Source organism: Mytilus trossulus, chromosome 6, assembly GCF_036588685.1.
Source record: "Mytilus trossulus isolate FHL-02 chromosome 6, PNRI_Mtr1.1.1.hap1, whole genome shotgun sequence".
NCBI lineage: Eukaryota > Metazoa > Mollusca > Bivalvia > Mytilida > Mytilidae > Mytilus > Mytilus trossulus.
In genome coordinates, this window is record NC_086378.1 from 43650603 (window position 1) to 43669872 (window position 19270).

The following is a 19270-nucleotide window of genomic DNA, read 5'->3' on the forward strand; positions in this document are numbered from 1 at the left end:
AACAATTCGTATGTGAATGACCAGTTGCACGAAATTGGAGAACCAGTAATTTTTTTTAGATGTAGGCTGTCGTGGCAAAGTTTGTCTTTTCCAGTTCTTGATAAATGTGTTAGACTTTTTTCAGACTGTGATTATGGCTAATTTTTCTATCACCTTTAAGAACTTTTTTCAGACTGATTATGGCTCATTTTTCTATCACCTTTAAGAAAGATCTACAGAACTGTACAGGCTCTGTATAATTGTAATTGTTAAATTATGTAAAGGATAAGACTTCATAAACATGTGTCAGTTCTTATTTTTATCTTTGAGCAAATAAAATCGTTAAAAACTTTTAAAAAAAAAGTTTTTGCAACGACCACTGCTGTTCTGAAAATCATTATTTTTTGTTGAAAAACAAATCAAATGTCGCACAGATATATTAATATCCCCACCATTCTTGTTTTATTTTGTTTAGCTGCTGTTGTTTTTATTATTTAACAAACGCCTGATTTATCAAATTGTCACCCACAACTCTGAATATACAAGGAAAAGCTTTTATTTTTTCATAAAAGTGCAATACATGAAGTTAACTGCCACAATTGCGTCTCCTGATTTATCGCTAGTTACTATAATAATATGATTAATCCGGAATGCAACCCAGTTGTTAAAATGGAAACAAACATGTTTTTTTCTAACTGAATGGGGAAATTAAGCAAAACAAAAATGAATGGAAATCATAGAATTTTAGATGTTTTGTAGAATTGTTGTTGTCGAAGGAGACTTGATTTGGATAAACTGTGCTATGTGTTGCCTTTAAAATCTTCAATAAACGCATACTATTTTATTTTGTATTTCAATTTCAAGTCCTCATAACAAAAGGTAATTTGAATATTCTAATTTATATTCATATGTAAGTAATTGGTCTAGTTTCTTTTTGTTGGCCTTGTTTCAAGACTCATTTGGTTGGCTGAAATTTAAGCATAAGGACACCAACCAAGACTTAAATGAAGAGGTTTTTCTACCACACTTTAATATAGAAACTTTAGATAATTAAATATTTACACATTATCATCAAATTCTACGTACTACAAAATTGTTAATAATGGATTTTTTAAAAGAACATAGAGGATATTGATTAATGGAAATTTCCAGTTCAGTTTGTCTGAATTTCTTGAAATACCACAAATACTTTTACAAAAGTGCAAATCCGGTAATTTACAAAAATGTGCACTATTTGACTCAAACTATTAAAGCTTTATTGCACTTTTATCTGACTATTCCTGTTTTTCATCAAATTATCGTAGTTTAAAATTATACCTTATTTTGAATAAATCAAGAAATGCAGATTACGAACTTTTCAAAGAAAATTTAGTGCCAAACTGCACCGAAGTTAAAAGGTTAAAAGACATTAAGTCAAGATTTGTGCAAATAGCTTTTTGTACTATTTCACAAGATGAGTTTTTGAAATTGATACATTTGGAATTGTATGTCATAAAATATTGACTAATTTGTTGAGACCACAGCTCCAAAGATAAAGAGATATATTAATTGTTTTGTTACACTGCTTTTAAGCAATTTTATTGATGCTTTGAATTCAAAATTTATATGTTTTGCTACATTCGTGCATTTGATATTGAATTGTTCACAGCATATTTGTATTTCAACTTAAATTGTACAGTGGGAGAAATCAGATACAACAGTAGTTTACCGATATTCAAATCCCGTAGATCCAAAAAAGGTACTTTGTTATTTGCTCCTTGGTCGGGTGTTGACTCTTTGACACATTCCCCATTTCCGTTCTCAATTTTATTTGTGTCTTAGGTGATTTTGTTTGAATTCCTAATGCTATGCGTTTCAACTGATTTTTATAGATTGCTCTAATGTGGTGATGTTACACCACTGTCCGAAGTAAGGGGAGTATGTGCTGCCAGCAAACATGTTTAATTTCTGTCACATTCTGCTTGTGTCTGTCCAAAGACAAGAGCTTATAATATTTTGTCGTTTTAATTGTTTAACATGTGTCAATTCGGGGCCTTTTATAGCTTATTATATGTTGTTTGGGTTCTATACATTGTTGAAGGCCGTATAGTTACCTATATATGTTAATTTCTTCGTCATTTAGTCTTAAGTGGGCAACCACACATCATATTGCTATTTTTATAATTAATCATGAAGACGAATCATATTTAGGTAAACGAAAAGTATGTAGTTTTAATAACTCTAACATAACGAAATATGCATAAATGAAAAATTGAAAAGGGGAATATGTAAAATAGACAACAACCCGACTAAATCAGATAACATTGGTATCTTTTGTGAGTTTTGAAATCAAAATAACTAAAACAATGTTTTATTTCAAATCCTAAATTCTAGCTGTGTATAAGTTTAATGTTTGTTATATGGGTAAGGGATATGCCATACACTTAAAGAAATTTGATATATAAGAGATTATACTACACAGACACAAAACCCAAAGACATTTAGAGTTCAACATAAGCAATTACTAAACAATCGGCAAGTGTCTATACAGTGTTACAACTTCTGACTTTATCGCCTACAGTCAAGAAAGTTGTGAAGAAATTTTACTGACTTTTACAGATTTCTCATCAACTTCATACAATGTATTCCCTAAATGACAAAAAAATCATTAAGATTCAACAAAATGTAATCTCCTTATTCAATATGGACAAATTTTAATACCAATAAACCTTATAGATCAACTGCAGTTGTTAGAAATCTTAATTATATGAACAAACAAGAGGTGCGAGCGATAGAGCTTTGTTTTACTAGACACAAAGAGAGTAAAGGTCGAAAGGCAGTACAATAATAGATTATCACCTTGATATAATAACCAAATTGCCTTTTCTTTCAAGTGGAAGCTATCTAATTTTTCATTTATATCCTCAAAAATGTACAGTTGAAATTTTCTGTTTGTTCCCGTCCAAAGTCAGGTGCCAGTTTATAATTCATTAGTTTTTCCTTTGTTGTTGTTTATCCCATTTTTTGTTCGTTAATTGTTTTCTACATAAATTTGGCCAAGAGTTTTCTTGTTTGAACAGTTTTACATAAATTGTCATCTGAGGGCAATTATTAGCTTGTTATGTGAAAGTTTTAGAACATTATTGAATGCCCTACGGTGACCCATGGCTTCTAATTTTTACGTCTTCTTCTTGGTTACTGGTGGATGGTTCTTTCATGGACTATCTTACATCTTCTTACTTTTATATTTGATACATTATATACGTTTTTCTATCATTTAGTTCCTGTGATTTTTTTTTCTTTCTAAAAAGCTTGATGTGGCTAAAGAAAATGTCCCTTTGTTCAGCCACTCTGAAGTAGTATCACTACTTAACAATAAACTCATCATAGATACCAGGATTAATACAAAATGTTGATAATTATCTTTTCTAGTTTTCCCATAATTCATCTTTATTCTATATGAGACAATGGTCATAGGTTAAAATGCAATTTAACGCTCATCATCGGTCTCTATATTACCGATAATGTTTCACATTTCTTATTCAATGATATTATCTACCAATTAATAAAACATCGAATTTATTACTCTTTGACTTAGAAATGATTCAAAATGTTCATAGAATTATATCAGACAATTTAGATCAAAGGAAACAAAACTGCCAATCGCAAAGTGCATAATTGTTAAGGGGTTATTCATTATAAGATACAGCAGTTGATTTCAGCTTTATTTCTGCTTAATTGTTGCTCCCTTCTGCCTTTTATTCTTCTATTTTTTATAATTTCTCCGGTTTATTTACGGTTCGGCTGCATTTTGCTTTCTTCATTGTAAAAGTAATGACGCACAGTTTGATATTTGGAGAATTAATTTTTCGTATATCCGCCTTCTGCGTATTCCTGTAATTATTCCATTTATTTCAATGAATTATATGCATATTTTGAAGACAAAAAATGTCGATATCTTGGATTTATTTAACTGTTATTTCGAAATTCAGAATGTAGGTGGAAAATTAAGTTGAATTCTAAGAATTTTAAAAAGAAATAATTAACAGTAAAATGAAAATGATGAAATGTAGAATAGTGTTTGAACTAATGAGAACAATAAAATGAAGATTGAAAAATCGTAAACATTAACAAGTTGGTGATTTCATACATATAAATATTCTCTTCCTTTGATGGAGATGGAATAATCTCTGAGATCAGATGTAACGTATTCAAATGACAACATAATCCAACATTGGAATCATTCTATGACGAGTCATTGAAATGTACATCCTATAGCACTGACATCGACACGTTATTGCTATAGACAAGCTTATGTCACCAGCATGTTCGATTAACATTTACAGGTGAATATCCTGTAGCAGTCGCCGTACACCATTAATCCTTTATTGTCTATACAATCAATTTCAGTTTACTTTATTGAAGAGATTACTTGTGTAGATGATTGAAAGAAAACTCTAGTCTATTATCCTAAATCGACAAGAAATTGATGTAGTATTTTCGAGTGCACTTAGCAGTTTAGTTGAAATATTTCATTAATCAAATTGATATCTCTAGAAAACAATATGATGTAGAGAGGCATTCAAAAAACAGAAAGTTTAGTGAAGGGGCCAATTCAGAGAACACTGAATAATTGATCAAACTGGTGCAATGTAGAAAACTTTCGGATATTAAAATGTTAAATTGTTTGCATCGGATGAAAAGCAACAACATCTATGGTAAGTTAGTACTATTTTAAATAGAAAAAAACATTTTTTTTCTCATTTTTTGTACATTATTTAGACCGTTAGTTTTCTCGTTTGAATTGTTTTACATTGTAATTGCGGGGACTTTTGTAGCTGACTATGTGGTATGGGCTTTGCTCATTGTTGAAGGCCTTACGACGACCTATAGTTTCTGTGTCGTTTGGCCTCTTGTGGAGAGTTGTCTCATTGGCAATCATAATACATCTTTTTTATATCCAAATAGTAAATAAAATTGATTGAGAATAATAATTAAGTTAGCATGATATTAATTTTTTAATGAAATCTAAAAAAGGGGGGAGTTAATACCAAAATAGAAAAAATAAATCCATGTCTACTTAGAAAATAGAAAACTTAATGACCATTACGAAAATCAAAGAAAAAGCAAGTCCACAAAACTCTAACCCCCTCACTGAAAAAAATCTACGAATGGATCCAGGTGGTCCGGGAAGGTCTTCCCAACACTTAATTTGAATGAAAATGCATTTGTCGAATATATTATGTTGGTTTCTTTAATACATTTTCAAGAATATGACTGACTCTTGTGAGACTCCCCCTTCTTTCTCAATTGACCTCTCAATCTTAAAATTCCTGAATAACTTTCTGCATTCTAATATAATTTTACAAAACCGTTAATACGTAACTACATATTTCCAAATACTCTACCGAAATAAACAAAATTAATCATAATGATTTATAATTTATACATGTGTTTCAAAATTTCAAATTAAAGATTTTATTGTATAGAAAGTTCTCTTCATTTTTTGCCTGAAACATACCAATGACCTTTTTTTCGATTAAGAATTAAAAAAATATGACGATATGGCAAGCATCATGAATATCATAGCAAATCATAGTTTTTTTTTAGCGATCAGAGAAATATTTACACTATCCAAATACACTCAAGGTTTGTCAATATAAACTATTTGACAGATGTCAACATTCTTACAAGCCTGCGTTTTGGCAGCAATAATTTTTGTTAAAGTTACAACAAACTATTCCACTGAACATGTCTGTAAAGAATCAGGAATATGCATTGTGTCTAATTGTTTTAAATGTTATTTGCTGTAATATTAATACCCACTGCATCTATGCTGAATCGTAATTTTCATCTCAAACAACATATTGTTAATTCTTATGGGAAAAGCACACATCCTCTTTTATTAAGTAAAAACATAACGCGTTGACAGATAATCTCTAAATTCTATTGGTACTTAGTCTATAAAATGCATAATTTATGAATTCCCTCAGGTAATATTGACCTCATATGGATTTGAATTTCAAAAAAAAATTATTAATGCTTTGCGAAATATTCTTTAACTGCTTCTTATACATCATTGGCTTTCAAATATTCGGCTTTGAGTATTCCTGCTGAAGGTAAACCAAGAAAAGAGCTTCAAACGCATGCAATTTATCCACTTTTTTCTCTCTCAATGTTTGCACATTTGTCTAACGTTAGATATAAGAAGATGTGGTATGAGTGCCAATGAGACAACTCGTTATAAAGTTTATTAATGCATAGTGTCGCAAGATGTTTGACATTAAACGGTACAGTAGTATTTAAGTTCAGTTTAATATTTATATTCTTTTATTCAAAAATTGTTTATTATTTTTGTAAATGCCGAAATGGGTTGAATTAAGTGACCAAAAATTTGGCCGTAAAACTTAACGACAGTTCATCGTTGTAGTAGCATGTATCATATAGATTTTGAAATTATTCTTAGGGAAATGATTACAGATTTCGAATACCAAGAGTAAATTTAAAATTGAAACTCTTTTATATACAAGCTTGCTACAAGACAACTTATTAATAATAACAAACCAATCTGAATAAACGATAATCACACAAACATGTGCAGTAAATCCCTTACAGTAAAAGTAATGGCACTGAACGAAAATAGAAGTTAGAATGCTAGTACACTACTGACTAGAGAATTAGTTTAACGATCAAATTGTATGTGTGTACCTTAAATTCGAGAACATACTTGCAGCAATTCCCCTTTCACACTTACCGCGGAAGCACCCCTTGCTAAAAATTAAAATGGTCACCTGTAAAAGAAAAACGGCATTCAATTTTTAGATTAACAGATTTTAGAGAATTTATTTTTTTAGACCATTTTGAAACCGGTTATAATATCTCATATAACTGAAATTGCCATACTGTAGATGTCGATTGCAAAGTTGATTTCATTTAACTTCAATCATTGTTGTACAATCATATTACGATTACACTGGATTATATCATACGATAATAAAGTATTACTTAATATTTTTATAATTTTATCATGTTTACAACATATATTATCAACTTCATTGTGCAAATCAATATAATTTGCGATTTAAAAAGAGCATAACGTTTAAACCAAATACACGACCAATATATTGCTGATTAATTATGGTGGCAAAATTCTTGGTTGCTTTCCTATGGAATGGGTTGCTTACAAACTGATAGCATATGGCGGAATCAAAAGATTCGTATTTCAGTCAAAAAAGGATCAGCCATTGCATGATTCAGAACAGAACACCTACTGAAAATATTGGATAATACAATAACCATAATATTATAAATACAATACACATCTCATAAAGGGATTTTAACATTATTGTTACGACCTGGACCATTGATTTTCAATAACTGAAATTACAATACTTATTATAGTTTAATTCGTACAAGAATTTAATGAAGTTCATTTGTAAATTAATAGATCTGTACATATATGATCGTGTGATAACATTTTATTTTGCTATTAGGGCCAGTATTGGTTCTGGACTTGGGCGGATCGCTGATGTTCTTCGAACTCTATGACCTTTAGTCATTAACACTATCTATTAAACATTCTACAGTCCTTCACTCTTTTAGCATCTAGGTTTACGTTCATATGTGTACCTTATGGAAATACTCAAATCAAAATTTTGTTTTACATTGTTATCTTTTATTTAAACTGACAAATTCATGCAGAAAATATAAACATCTGTTAGTAAGGAAGACTTAGTATTTATCTATAATTATGGACATACATATATACAATATGTTGAATGGACGTTTTTTTCAGCAAAAACTTTAACTTCATACATTTTTCTCTTAGTACGAGTTTGAAGTAATACATGACCAAAATGTACAGAAACAAGTCATACTATGTCAGCATAATTTCAACGAACTTGACATTTATCATGCACTCTTAAAATCCTCAAATTGAATCTTTACAATTTACTCTCAGGAAATGCCTTTGTCATAACCACGAACTGGTTGCTCAAAATTTATTTGTTGACAACTTTTCTTTTGTCGATTGAATTATTGAATTACATGACAGTTTAGTTAATAAAGTTATTTTGCAGACAATTATTTCGTTCTTAAATCAGTGACAAATAAATCTGTTGACTTCCAGCAGCAATAAATATTGTCCTAGCACGCTGTTAATATTTCATTTATTTCTAGCCTTTCTGGTGCATCGAATCTTTATCTATTATCAAATGATTCTGTACTTAGTTTACCACCACAAGGACAATGTTAATGCTGGCCTTTCTCGAGAGTATAACAAACTTGATATGCTTTTGATATTGATACTTGAAAATAGTTCAGCTGTTAAAAAGATTTTAATTAGTGAAGTGGTATTCTCTCAATGCAATTGTGTTTCTTAGCTGATTTTGGCGTCCTTTTTGTCTAAATTTCGGAATTATTGCTCCTTGACATTTTATAAACCCTCAGGTTTCTAATAAATAGATTTTTGAAGTGCGCATACGGTGGATGAAATAACATTCGATTTACTTGACAATTATCTTCGTGTTTTGCGGATACAGGTCATTCTTTATCCGTCTTACACTGCTAATTGACATATCTCGTCATCACAGTTTAGAGGTTTTCATATCAGTTTATTGACATTTTTTCTTAAAAATAAATGTTTTACTAGAAAAGAGAGGATTTGACGTTCAACTTCTATATTAAATTTTGTTGCTGTGCATGTATTTTGCTTAGTAATGCATTCCCTATGAATTTAGCGTCCAGAATTCACTATAAGATACTTTATGTGGATTCTTAAAAATTCTAAAGAATTTCTGCACTATTTAAAATTACGGACTATTTTTGAAATTAATTCTAACATAACTTTGGATTTTTTAACCCTGTATATCACCATTCCCAATGTGAAATTATAATTGTTTTGAATAAACATTGAACGACAAATTTTTTTCCCCATGTGACGTTTACATTTTCTGACGTCAGACACGCGAACCCGGAGAAGACGGAACTAAGTTGAAAAACTTGTGTCTAATCCATTTGTTTTGAACAACAAAATATGTTTAAACTAAAACGCGAAGCAATGAATGTGTTATTTAATTTGATAGATGCTTTTAGTGCCTTTTTGTAAATGATTGTTTGTTTTGAGATTGGAACACAGTGATGACTGCTGTACCCATATTTTGACTATTGTTTATTATGTCTGTTTTGTTCACGCATCGTTGTAAATATAACGGAATTTGATGCGACTGTCATATAAGTGAAAGGTTTAGCGCTATAAAACCAGCGTCAATCCACCATTTTCCACATTTTAAAATGCCTGTACCAAGTCAGGAATATGACAGTTGTTGTCCATTCGTTTGATGTGTTTTGTCATTTGATTTTGCCATTCAATTAGGGACTTTACGATTAAATTTTCTTCGGAGTTCAGTATTTTTGTGATTTTATTTTTTAGTGCATATAGTCAGGCTTGTCATTTTCTCTTCATTCCTTCCATAAGAGTCATTTTAAAAAAAAATATTTAGGTAATATTAATATCATGCATTGAAACAATTAAAGCAAGCCATATTGCAGATCACAACGTGTTCCCGAGCATAGATCATGCTTTTAAAACAAGACACACTACAATTGTTATAGCTAAATGAGTTATAAGTTTTGGAAAAAGTGGTTGTGGAAAGGAGGCTTATCTCTAGAAGGAAGCTAACTAAGAAAAAACTCTACATGATACTCAAATAGACAGACTTCTTTTATCAGAAAGAACCATTGTATAGAAAAATAAAAACAAAAAGTTTCAGATACATTTCTTTATAATAAAATATGATATCATATTGAAGAAAAAAAAACTACGATCAAAGTCATACCGATCATTTGTACAGATCTCTGAAAGACGATTTATTTCTATTTATATCCTGCAATGGATTAAAGTTTAAATACATACCATTATTAAAAAAATTATCTATGGACCCGATGGTCAAATGAAACCCAGTCTTTGGGTAAAGAGGAGTCATCAATATATGATGCATTCCTCCTTTGATAAATGTTTCAGCGTCCATTTACTGACAAGGTAAACCTCAAAAATCGTTTAAATCATTTAAATACAACAATGAAAAACGTGTACACACAAATGTTCTTTTTAAGAAATATGCACACCTCATTTTCTTTACATCATAGTATGGCATAGTATTTTCTTGGCTATGGGAACCCCAAATACATTTCGATAATGAATAAAATAAAGTCAAACACTATTGGTATGTCATTGTTACTTATAATTCTGAAAGATTTATTGAAATCATCGAGTTTGAATTAAAGAGAAGTTATATGTTAAAGATACCGTTTGGGGATTGATGAACGTGCAGACGATCGAACGAATGGATACTGAAAATACCATCGCTTTAGTAAACGGGGATACAAAGAAGCTTTCTTAATGGATCTGGCTGAATATGCCGAAAGAGAAACAAAAATTCTGAGTTTGCAATTTTATAAAATTTAAAATATATAATAAAAGTAGGATTTTAATCTTTAATCTAAGCGATTAGTGCATGTGCATATCTTTGTTGATAATTTCAATGGTAGATTGCATTCTAATTGCTACATGGATTAAGTTTTATTAAGTAGTGTAGGTCTGGAAGATTACATAAGAAATGACTGCCAAGTTTTACAAATAAACATAGAGTTAATACGTTTTTTAAAATTTTTAATACAATTGATTCCTGGAATATGTAATCAGACGACAATACATATTTTTCCTGTTTTTTTTGTGTGTATACAATACGATTAAGATTGCACAAATTTGTGGATCGAAAATCAGTTTTGACTTTTGATTATTCTCCCTCTTTAAATAAGGGAGCAACATTTGCTTGTTTCCAATCTTTAGGTGTTTCATGTGAATGCATATTATTGTATTGAGTATTCTCTTATATGGACGATGTTTGATTTTTTCACTAGAACAAATTATTCCCTTACATTTGCAATACATGTCTTAATGCCATTTGTAAATTAATGTCTAGAAAAGCAGTGAAAACAGTGTTCATTTCGTGCAGTATAAAGTCTGCTTTTATAAATAAGCATATTCATCATCTACTTGACTGTTTTAGGAATGCTAAATTTGAATTTGAAAATGATTAATAAAATATGAAGGATAGAATAATGTTTCACAGAGGAAAAACAAAAACTTCTCGCACCAGCGTGCTTTTGCGAGAAACCAGCTTTTATTGATAGCAGTTTGTCGAAATTATAACACTGTCATTAAAAGAAACAGTGTGACGTGACAATTAAAAAGATCTGGTCAAATTATCCTGATAAGTGCACGAAATTGAACGAAGTACAAGAATACAAAAAATCGGAATAAACTAAAATGCACAGATTGTCACCATTTTTGTAAAATTGTAAAAAATCCATGCAGTTCATATCAAGCATTTCAAGGAAACTGAACGATGACGCGATTGATCATAAAACCAAAGGGGGCTATGATTGTAGACGGTTTATTTAAATGTTTGTCTGTTCATGAGTGAAACATTTTTCATGAGGTTTTTGTATTTGATAGCATATTTGTTTTAAATTCCTGCAGGATTTTGTTAGGCATGCAAACCCAATCAATGAGGCAACATGCTAGTTATGTTGAAACAACTCCCCCCGATACTATCCGATTCAACTATAACAAGAATGTGTCCCCAGTACACGGATGCCCCATCCGCACTATCATTTTCTATGTTCAATGGACCGTTAAAATGGGCGAAAATCTCTACTTTGGCATAAAATTAGAAAGATCATATCATAGGGAACATGTGAACTAAGTTTCAAGTTGATTGGACTTCAACTTCATCAAAAACTACCTCGACCAAAAACTTTAACCTGAAAAGTTTAACATGAAGCGGGACAAACGGACGAACAGACGAACGGACGAACGGACGGACGGACGCACAGACCAGAAAGTATAAAGCCCATAAATGGGGCATAATTACCAATAAAAGAATGAGAATGAAGGATCACAGCTTTTGAAAAAAACTTTAGTTAAAAAAAAATGAATGTGCCTTGTATGTGCTAATTACTGGCTTTGATATTACAGAAAAAAATAAAATTCTTAAATGATACACATAAAATAAACCATGTCTTATTGTTGCTAACAACCAGCTCACTTAAATGTGTTTTACTTGATGAAGAACGAAATAATCATTTGATCTTTTAGCATAGTCCTCAATTAATCCTTTAAGGATCTCAAACATAAAAAAGATATATAAGCCAATAAAAAGATTTCCAACAAGTCGGTCATGCTGTCAGCAGAGCAATCTGAGTGAATAAATTGTGAAATTCAAATCATATTGTCATGGTTTTTTGTGTATTTTTTGTGTATTCATAAGTGATTGAATGTTCTACTCATGTGGACCAATGTTGCCCCACTTAGAGTCCACGACGTAAAATATTATTAAAAATGTAAATTGTGAACAGATTGGATGTCTAGGAGAACATCTACAAGTAGAACGGATGAATTGGCGTACATCTAGGAGCCGTTTCAGATTGATTTATCAAGGATAATCTTTTTCTTTATTTATTACTTCATTCCTGTTGTTTCGATCATCACGTGCTGATTTTGAAATTGGTTTTCAGCAATTTCTAAATGTTCCTTGGCAAGTTTCAAAGTATCTCACTTTAAAACTTTATAATTTTAATTTGAATTAAATGAAGTAATTATGAGAGAGATAAGCGCATAAGAAATTTGGATTTAAAAACTTCTATTTAAAATCCATTTTAATAGATGTTCTCTAGAAGCATGACGATCTTCTTTTTTTTTACAAACATGGATTTACTTTAATGTTTTATCGGTATTAGAGAGAGTCACAAAAATGATGTGATAAATTCAATCAACATTATACACTACTTTTTCCTGATTCGCTGGACACATACAATCCACACTTACACCAAGAACTTCCAAAAAAATTAGTTCGAAGTAATCTTGGCGAAGGTTTTATAAGAAAATGGTTTCCAGGACTAAGATTTTGATTTTGATGCCACCAACTAGATACACATGATTGTGAGATGTTGAATTTTGACAGTATCAACTGCTCAGTAGTCATGGATGGCTTTTTAAAACACCTGTTTTATTCAAACTGTTTCTCTATGTATTAATATATTTGACTTACGGAAAATATTACTCTGTGATGGTTGATGAAGAAAAAAGAAAACCTTGATGAAGTCATCTTGATTACACATTTCCATGTTATGTCACTTTTAACTGGTGATTAATCTGAAGATAAAATAGAGTTTTACGTTGTCGATAGAGCGACAACATTTGCACAAGTCTTAATTAATTGCATACTAAACATTAATTTAAATGCTTTGCATGTGTTTTTATTTTTCGTATATCTTTTTTTATCTTTTTGCTTAAGTTTTTAAAATGTTTATTTTTCTGCTTTTAACCAGTCATACCAAAATTTTGATATAACAAAAAAAATGCTTATTAGCCCAAGAAAGGTGAGCTTTAAAATGTTTGCATCAATCATCAACACGGAACATTCTTGGTTTTATTTTGAAAACTATTAAAGTGTTTTTTTATTCAGTTAGATTTTCAACTAATTTGACGTGAATTTGAAATATCTCATTCTGAGATATCGTTGGTTGTAGAGGTATGTATGTTCTTGGCAGCAGTATCTGAAGGTTTAAATGTTTGTAAGAACGATTGATTCCTTCATTTTCAAGAATGCGCTTCACTTGGGGAATATTAATTTTAATATTTTGACTATCTTCCATCTGAACAGATTCTAAATTGTGAAATGCTTATGTTGTACTTTAACACCAGTGTCCAAGGTGAGGGGAGGTTTGACACCTTCAAACATATTTCCTCCCCCCCCCCCCCCCCCCCCCTCACACACACATTCTTGACGTGTACGTCCCAAATCTGAGCCTGTCTGTCGTATTTGTGTTTTGTAAATTGTATTGGTATAAATTATGGCCTTAGTTTTTCTCAATGAATTGTTTCAAAAATTGATGGGTTTGTTTGATTTGATTTTTTGAGGAGGTTTGGAAGGGGGGGGGGGGGGGGTCGTGTGCCCAATCTTCTGCAGTGTTTTCTTGTCTGTCTGTTTGTCTCTTTTTTCAAATGTTGTACCAGTATAGGTTTTCTCTATGTAAAAGTTAACAGAATGAGGTCAATGTTGTCTGTATCTTCGTCTGACGATTTTCGATTTCATAAACATATTTGAAATGATAACAAAAAAGGTCATGTAAAATAGACAAACGAATGGAAATAAGGAAAAATAAACCAGGTTTCATGGGGCACATTATCTCCCGCTTATATAGCTGTCAACATCTTCAACATTGCATGCACATTGTCTTGTAACAGGACTATGAAAATATAGGCTTAAAATATGTAGTTTTTACGGAATGCAATTATCTTCTTTCTCTGTTACACATATCGACTTTGTGGTTATTTTAACAAAAACTGTGACAATCATAGATTGGTAATTTCTTGCAATCTAGTTTCTTTATAAAAGTAAGAAGATGTGGTTTTATGACTAATGGGACAATAATCCATCTAAGACCAAAATTTGACAGACAGCAAGTAACTAGAACCACAGAACAACAGACTCCCTTCTTGGGAAAGGCACATGCAGAATTAATGTATATAAAAGGAACATTGAACTTTAGGCCTTTAAATAGTTCAAAACTGGACCGGATCTGGTAATAGTTATAAATTATGGACCAGAGCAGATCGACTGAAAAATATAACCTGAATCTATGGCGATGTTTTCATTTTTTTGTTGCCAGCATAATATAGAAAGTGAAGTCGGTACTAAATTCCCATATAACAAGGTCAAAGGTGATTTTTTTTATACAAGACTTTATAATGATACACAGCATATAATAGAATCAAGCAGGGTGTGAAATTGGTACAATTTGTTCGTCCAATTTGTCAAATCATGTTCTGTTAGTTCGTGCAAATGATAGACATTTGGTTATCTCCATAATTATAATGATGAAATCGATATGTTGGTATTATTTTCATTAAACAGTCGCCAGGACCAATTTTCTATGCAGAGATAAGCTAATTACTCAAAATTCCTTCCTCATTTATAACGATTATATGTTATCAATTGGTGTCGGGTTTAATTCTATTCAAACGATGTTTTCTAATATTCTGAACAATATACTCATCTTTTAATTAAGCGATATGTACTCCATGAAGATGATCAAAATTAGATTTTCTGCTTGGTGTCCATTTCTTTCAATCAACTGCTGCTAAAATTTGCTAATAATGGTTCTTTCTTTGTTGATAAGCAAAGAAAAGCATAATGATTTGATAGACTAATATTACTTACAAGACAACCGATCTAATACACCATGTTATTAATTGCCTTTTTATCCTTTATCACTTTATCTATTGGTGCTACTCAGAGTTCTGATAGTACTATCTACCTAACCGTGCTTTTTAAAGCTATGGATCTATTTAATGGAATGATTTCTTATGTGTGTTCCACCCTTTTCAAAAGTATATTGAAAATAAGTAGACATCAACTGTTCTTGTGTTTTAAAATAAAGTATTTTAGTTAGCCCAAATTAAGCGTAAACATTTTTCTGTGACGTCATATGCTCCATGTAACTGGCGATTTCATTTCATTCCACAAAACGACAAATGTCACTCCAACGTACTGGGCTGATTTTGACAGAACTTGACATTTTATAAACAGCATGGCGATGAAGGTATAGTAAAATAGATAAAGGAAATAAAGAGTGTATCAAAGATACTAAAATCCTACACCCAGAGGCGGGCTTCATGCAGCTGGTGTTTGTTTTCAACAGCAGATATATTTCTAGTATTTAACCATGTTTAGTACTTGGTAACGGAAAAGATGGATTACGCTGTCAGTGTTCCCTCATTTCTGTTTCTGACTCATGTCGCTTTTCAAAAAATTCAAAAATATTTTTAAGAACAATTTTAAGCACAAAGCTCTCTATATATGTTGGGGTCAATTATTCAAGTAGTTTATTGTTATATACTATGATATACGACACGATTTATACAGTCTGAGTCTATTAGTGTATTTCTAGTCTGTAGTCAGGTTAAATGATTGCAATTGTTTGTTAGAGTTGTAAACATGTATAAAAGTAAGAGTTGCATAGCAATAAGCAATATTTTCCTAATGTGATAAAGAGATGAGATGATTACATGTTTCTATCTAAATCTAGTTTTATTCTATAAAAGGCGTAATAATTTGATGATTTTTTTTTAGTAAAAGTTATTTCTGAATTTGTATTGATACCTCCAGATATAGTTCTTCAAAGTAAATATGCTTGATAATTTTTTACACAGATTAAATAAAAAAAAACCCAGCAAAATCAAACAGACCAATTTAGGAATTATAAATAAACTACTCGGTAGTAAATTTCAATCTGCAAATGTCATTTTCATTCCGAAGGCAACTAAATTCAAATCAATCTCGTCTCAATATAGCTCCGTTCTATTATCTATAAATTTATATAAACGTGCCACTAACGGACTGTGCGAATGAAGAAAAGTGAAGCGGATTTCCTTCTAGTTGTAGTTAAATGAGAGCTAATGGAAACATTAGTTACTGCTTGTGCAGACGGTCGATGTTAGCGCTGAGAAGTCAAATCTGATTTCCTAAACTTTATTGCTTAATTAATTAAACAATATTGGTTTTCCATTAAAAGTTATGTCTTATGTCAAAGTTATTGCAACAAATGATAAATTTGTCAAATAAATTATCCGTTATTCACAATATAAGGTCAGAAGAGGAAATGTATTTTTGAGGAGTCCTCATGAGGGCACGTTGCTAAAATACCCTATGCTAGTAACAAAGGCAGTTTCGGGCGATATAAATAAATTGTTTGATTATAAGACATTGATTCGAGGAAATATACATAATATTTTGACATTCAATTTGCACGAGTTTCATATTTAATGAACACTATACTGAACACATTTATTTGGGACAGCATGTTTCTGCAACAGTATGCTTGGTATCATTCGGTGATTTTCTTTTGGTAATCATACAAATGTGGACATACATCAGTGTAGATAGTTTATCTGAATTATTGGCAGTGTTTTCTGACAAAAAAGTTTTCCGTGGGTTTTCCGTTGGGTTCTCAGATGAACAGTATCAGGCTCATCTTGTATATCAGACCAGTATCATTCAAACACTAAAAAGTATCATCATGTTAGCCACATTTATGTATTTGGAAAACTTTTATACACTTTTTTTCAGACGAAATAATCAGCAGATATATTTAACATCATTAAACAAATGTATCAGGGTGTTGATGTAATTTGAAATGACAAAACAAAGATGCATAAATGAATTGGAAAGTAAATGTTTGAACAAAATTTGCCAATAATATTGATATCAACAAAAGTTATGATAGTACTAAAAGAAGAAGAAAAAAAGTTTTCATAGGACAGTATGCCCTGCTCATGTAGGACATATGAGCAGGGCATAATGTCCTATGTTCCGTGAATGGCGATATACAACAATGTATGGTTCTTAATTGGTATGTATCCAATCATAATGAACATTTGTACCGAGTTTCAGCTTCATGGTAAATACCGAAAGACATACTATGCGCACGAACGTGCGAATGGCTTAATAGAGAAACGCACTGATCGAAAGCATAATTAAAATGGAGCAGATATAAACAAAATAACATCAACATTAACAGTGTAGGAGACGCCTGTTTTATAGTTAAGTTCCGTTAGATCACTGACACATATATTTCCCTAGTTTATTCTCTAAAGAAGTCTTGCATATTTCCAACATGTGTCCTTGTCTGGTGTAACTAAATTCACATGTTGTGTGTAAAAACACACCAACATATATAGCGGTTGTTAATTAACTCATTTGTTCCTGATAAAATTGGATAAACAACAGTATCATATAATAGCATATGGGTTATGTAAGGTTTTCATTATCACTCTTCGTATGGCTGAATATTGTATCTTGAATGTATGGGACTTCTCTTTTGTTACAGAGAATTTAATTATGTAATCTGCTATATTTGAAATGAAAAAGAAATAATAAAAGTATGTGTCAGTTCTTTTAATTTATCAAAAATACCAATCGTGTATCCAAAATATACCTGCTGTGACTATAAGTTTTTTGTTGATTGTATGCTACGTCATCTGAATTGTACGAAATCAGACACATGCACAACACCATTGCTTACTTTAATGAATTAACTAAATTCTAATTCAGAAGCACGTTAAAAGGATCGATTTCATATCTAGCTATTGTAATAATACAACATAACAAGCAAATACTGTTTATTATGTTGTTAATTGTTAATATGGTTAATTGCTTTTATCACCTGCATCTTAACTAGTGCTTAATGATGTAGGCTTTCTTCCGCTCGAAATCTGTTTCCGCTACTCTCGATAGTCAGTAGGTGTTGTCCGTATAAATGGTTTATTATGTAATAATATAGTATGTTTTAGGCAATTTCCGGAGCGTTTGTCTACATTTCACATATTTTTTTGACCGATCATCAGAATAAGGTAGAATTACTTACAAGGACTTTCCACACAAATTTCCTGTCTATTTTGGATCAAAACATATGTCTAGATACATTCGTACTTACGAGAAAGGTAAAATATTTTCATCTTAGGATTTCAATGATTCTTTTAAGCATCAATTCCGAGTCATCACAAATGTGTCATATATTTAGATACACATGTTATATATGTGTGGTTCAGTTTTATATGTTTATAATACGGAATTGAACAATGATGTCTGGAAATGCATTTTTCTTTACTTTTTCTCTCGTTCATGCAAGGCATGTGTATTGTTATGCGTTTACTTTTCTACATTGGCTAGAGGTATAGGGGGAGGGTTGAGATCTCATAAACATGTTTAACCCCGCCGCATTTTCGCGCCTGTCCCAAGTCAGGAGCCTCTGGCCTTTGTTAGTCTTGTATTATTTTTAATTTAAGTTTCTTGTGTACACTTTGGAGTTTAGTAAGGCGTTCATTATCACTGAACTAGTATATATTTGTTTAGGGGCCAGCTGAAGGACGCCTCCGGGTGCGGGAATTTCTCGCTGCATTGAAGACCTGTTGGTGACCTTCTGTATGGAACGCCAACACTGTCTTATTATGCCCATTTTTCATTATATGTTGTGCATTTACCTTTATATGATGTGCATTTACCTTTATATGATGAGCACTTGTCATCATATGATGTGCAAACACCTTTATATGATGTGCAAATATCCTTATATGATGTGAAAACATCCTTATATGATGTGCAAACATCCTTATATGATGTGCAAACATCCTTATATGATGTGCAAACATCCTTATATGATGTGCAAACATACTTATATGATGCGC

At 31.3% G+C, this 19270-nt stretch overlaps 1 protein-coding gene across 6 annotated transcripts in view; it reads left to right on the forward strand.

Moving 5' to 3' along the window:
- LOC134721402 (protein-glutamine gamma-glutamyltransferase K-like) overlaps positions 1-19270 on the forward strand; it is an 88676-nt gene that overhangs the window by 36231 nt on the left and 33175 nt on the right. Inside the window, exon 1 of one of the 6 annotated variants that reach the window (XM_063584383.1) lies at positions 4136-4676. The exons of 4 other annotated variants lie outside the window; for them this stretch is intronic. In XM_063584383.1, the coding sequence (XP_063440453.1) occupies positions 4634-4676 (43 nt within the window). In that variant the 5' untranslated portion in view covers positions 4136-4633. Of the gene's footprint in view, positions 1-4135; positions 4677-18409; positions 18527-19270 lie in introns of those variants that run through there. One more of the 6 variants, XM_063584384.1, reaches the window with a different exon arrangement.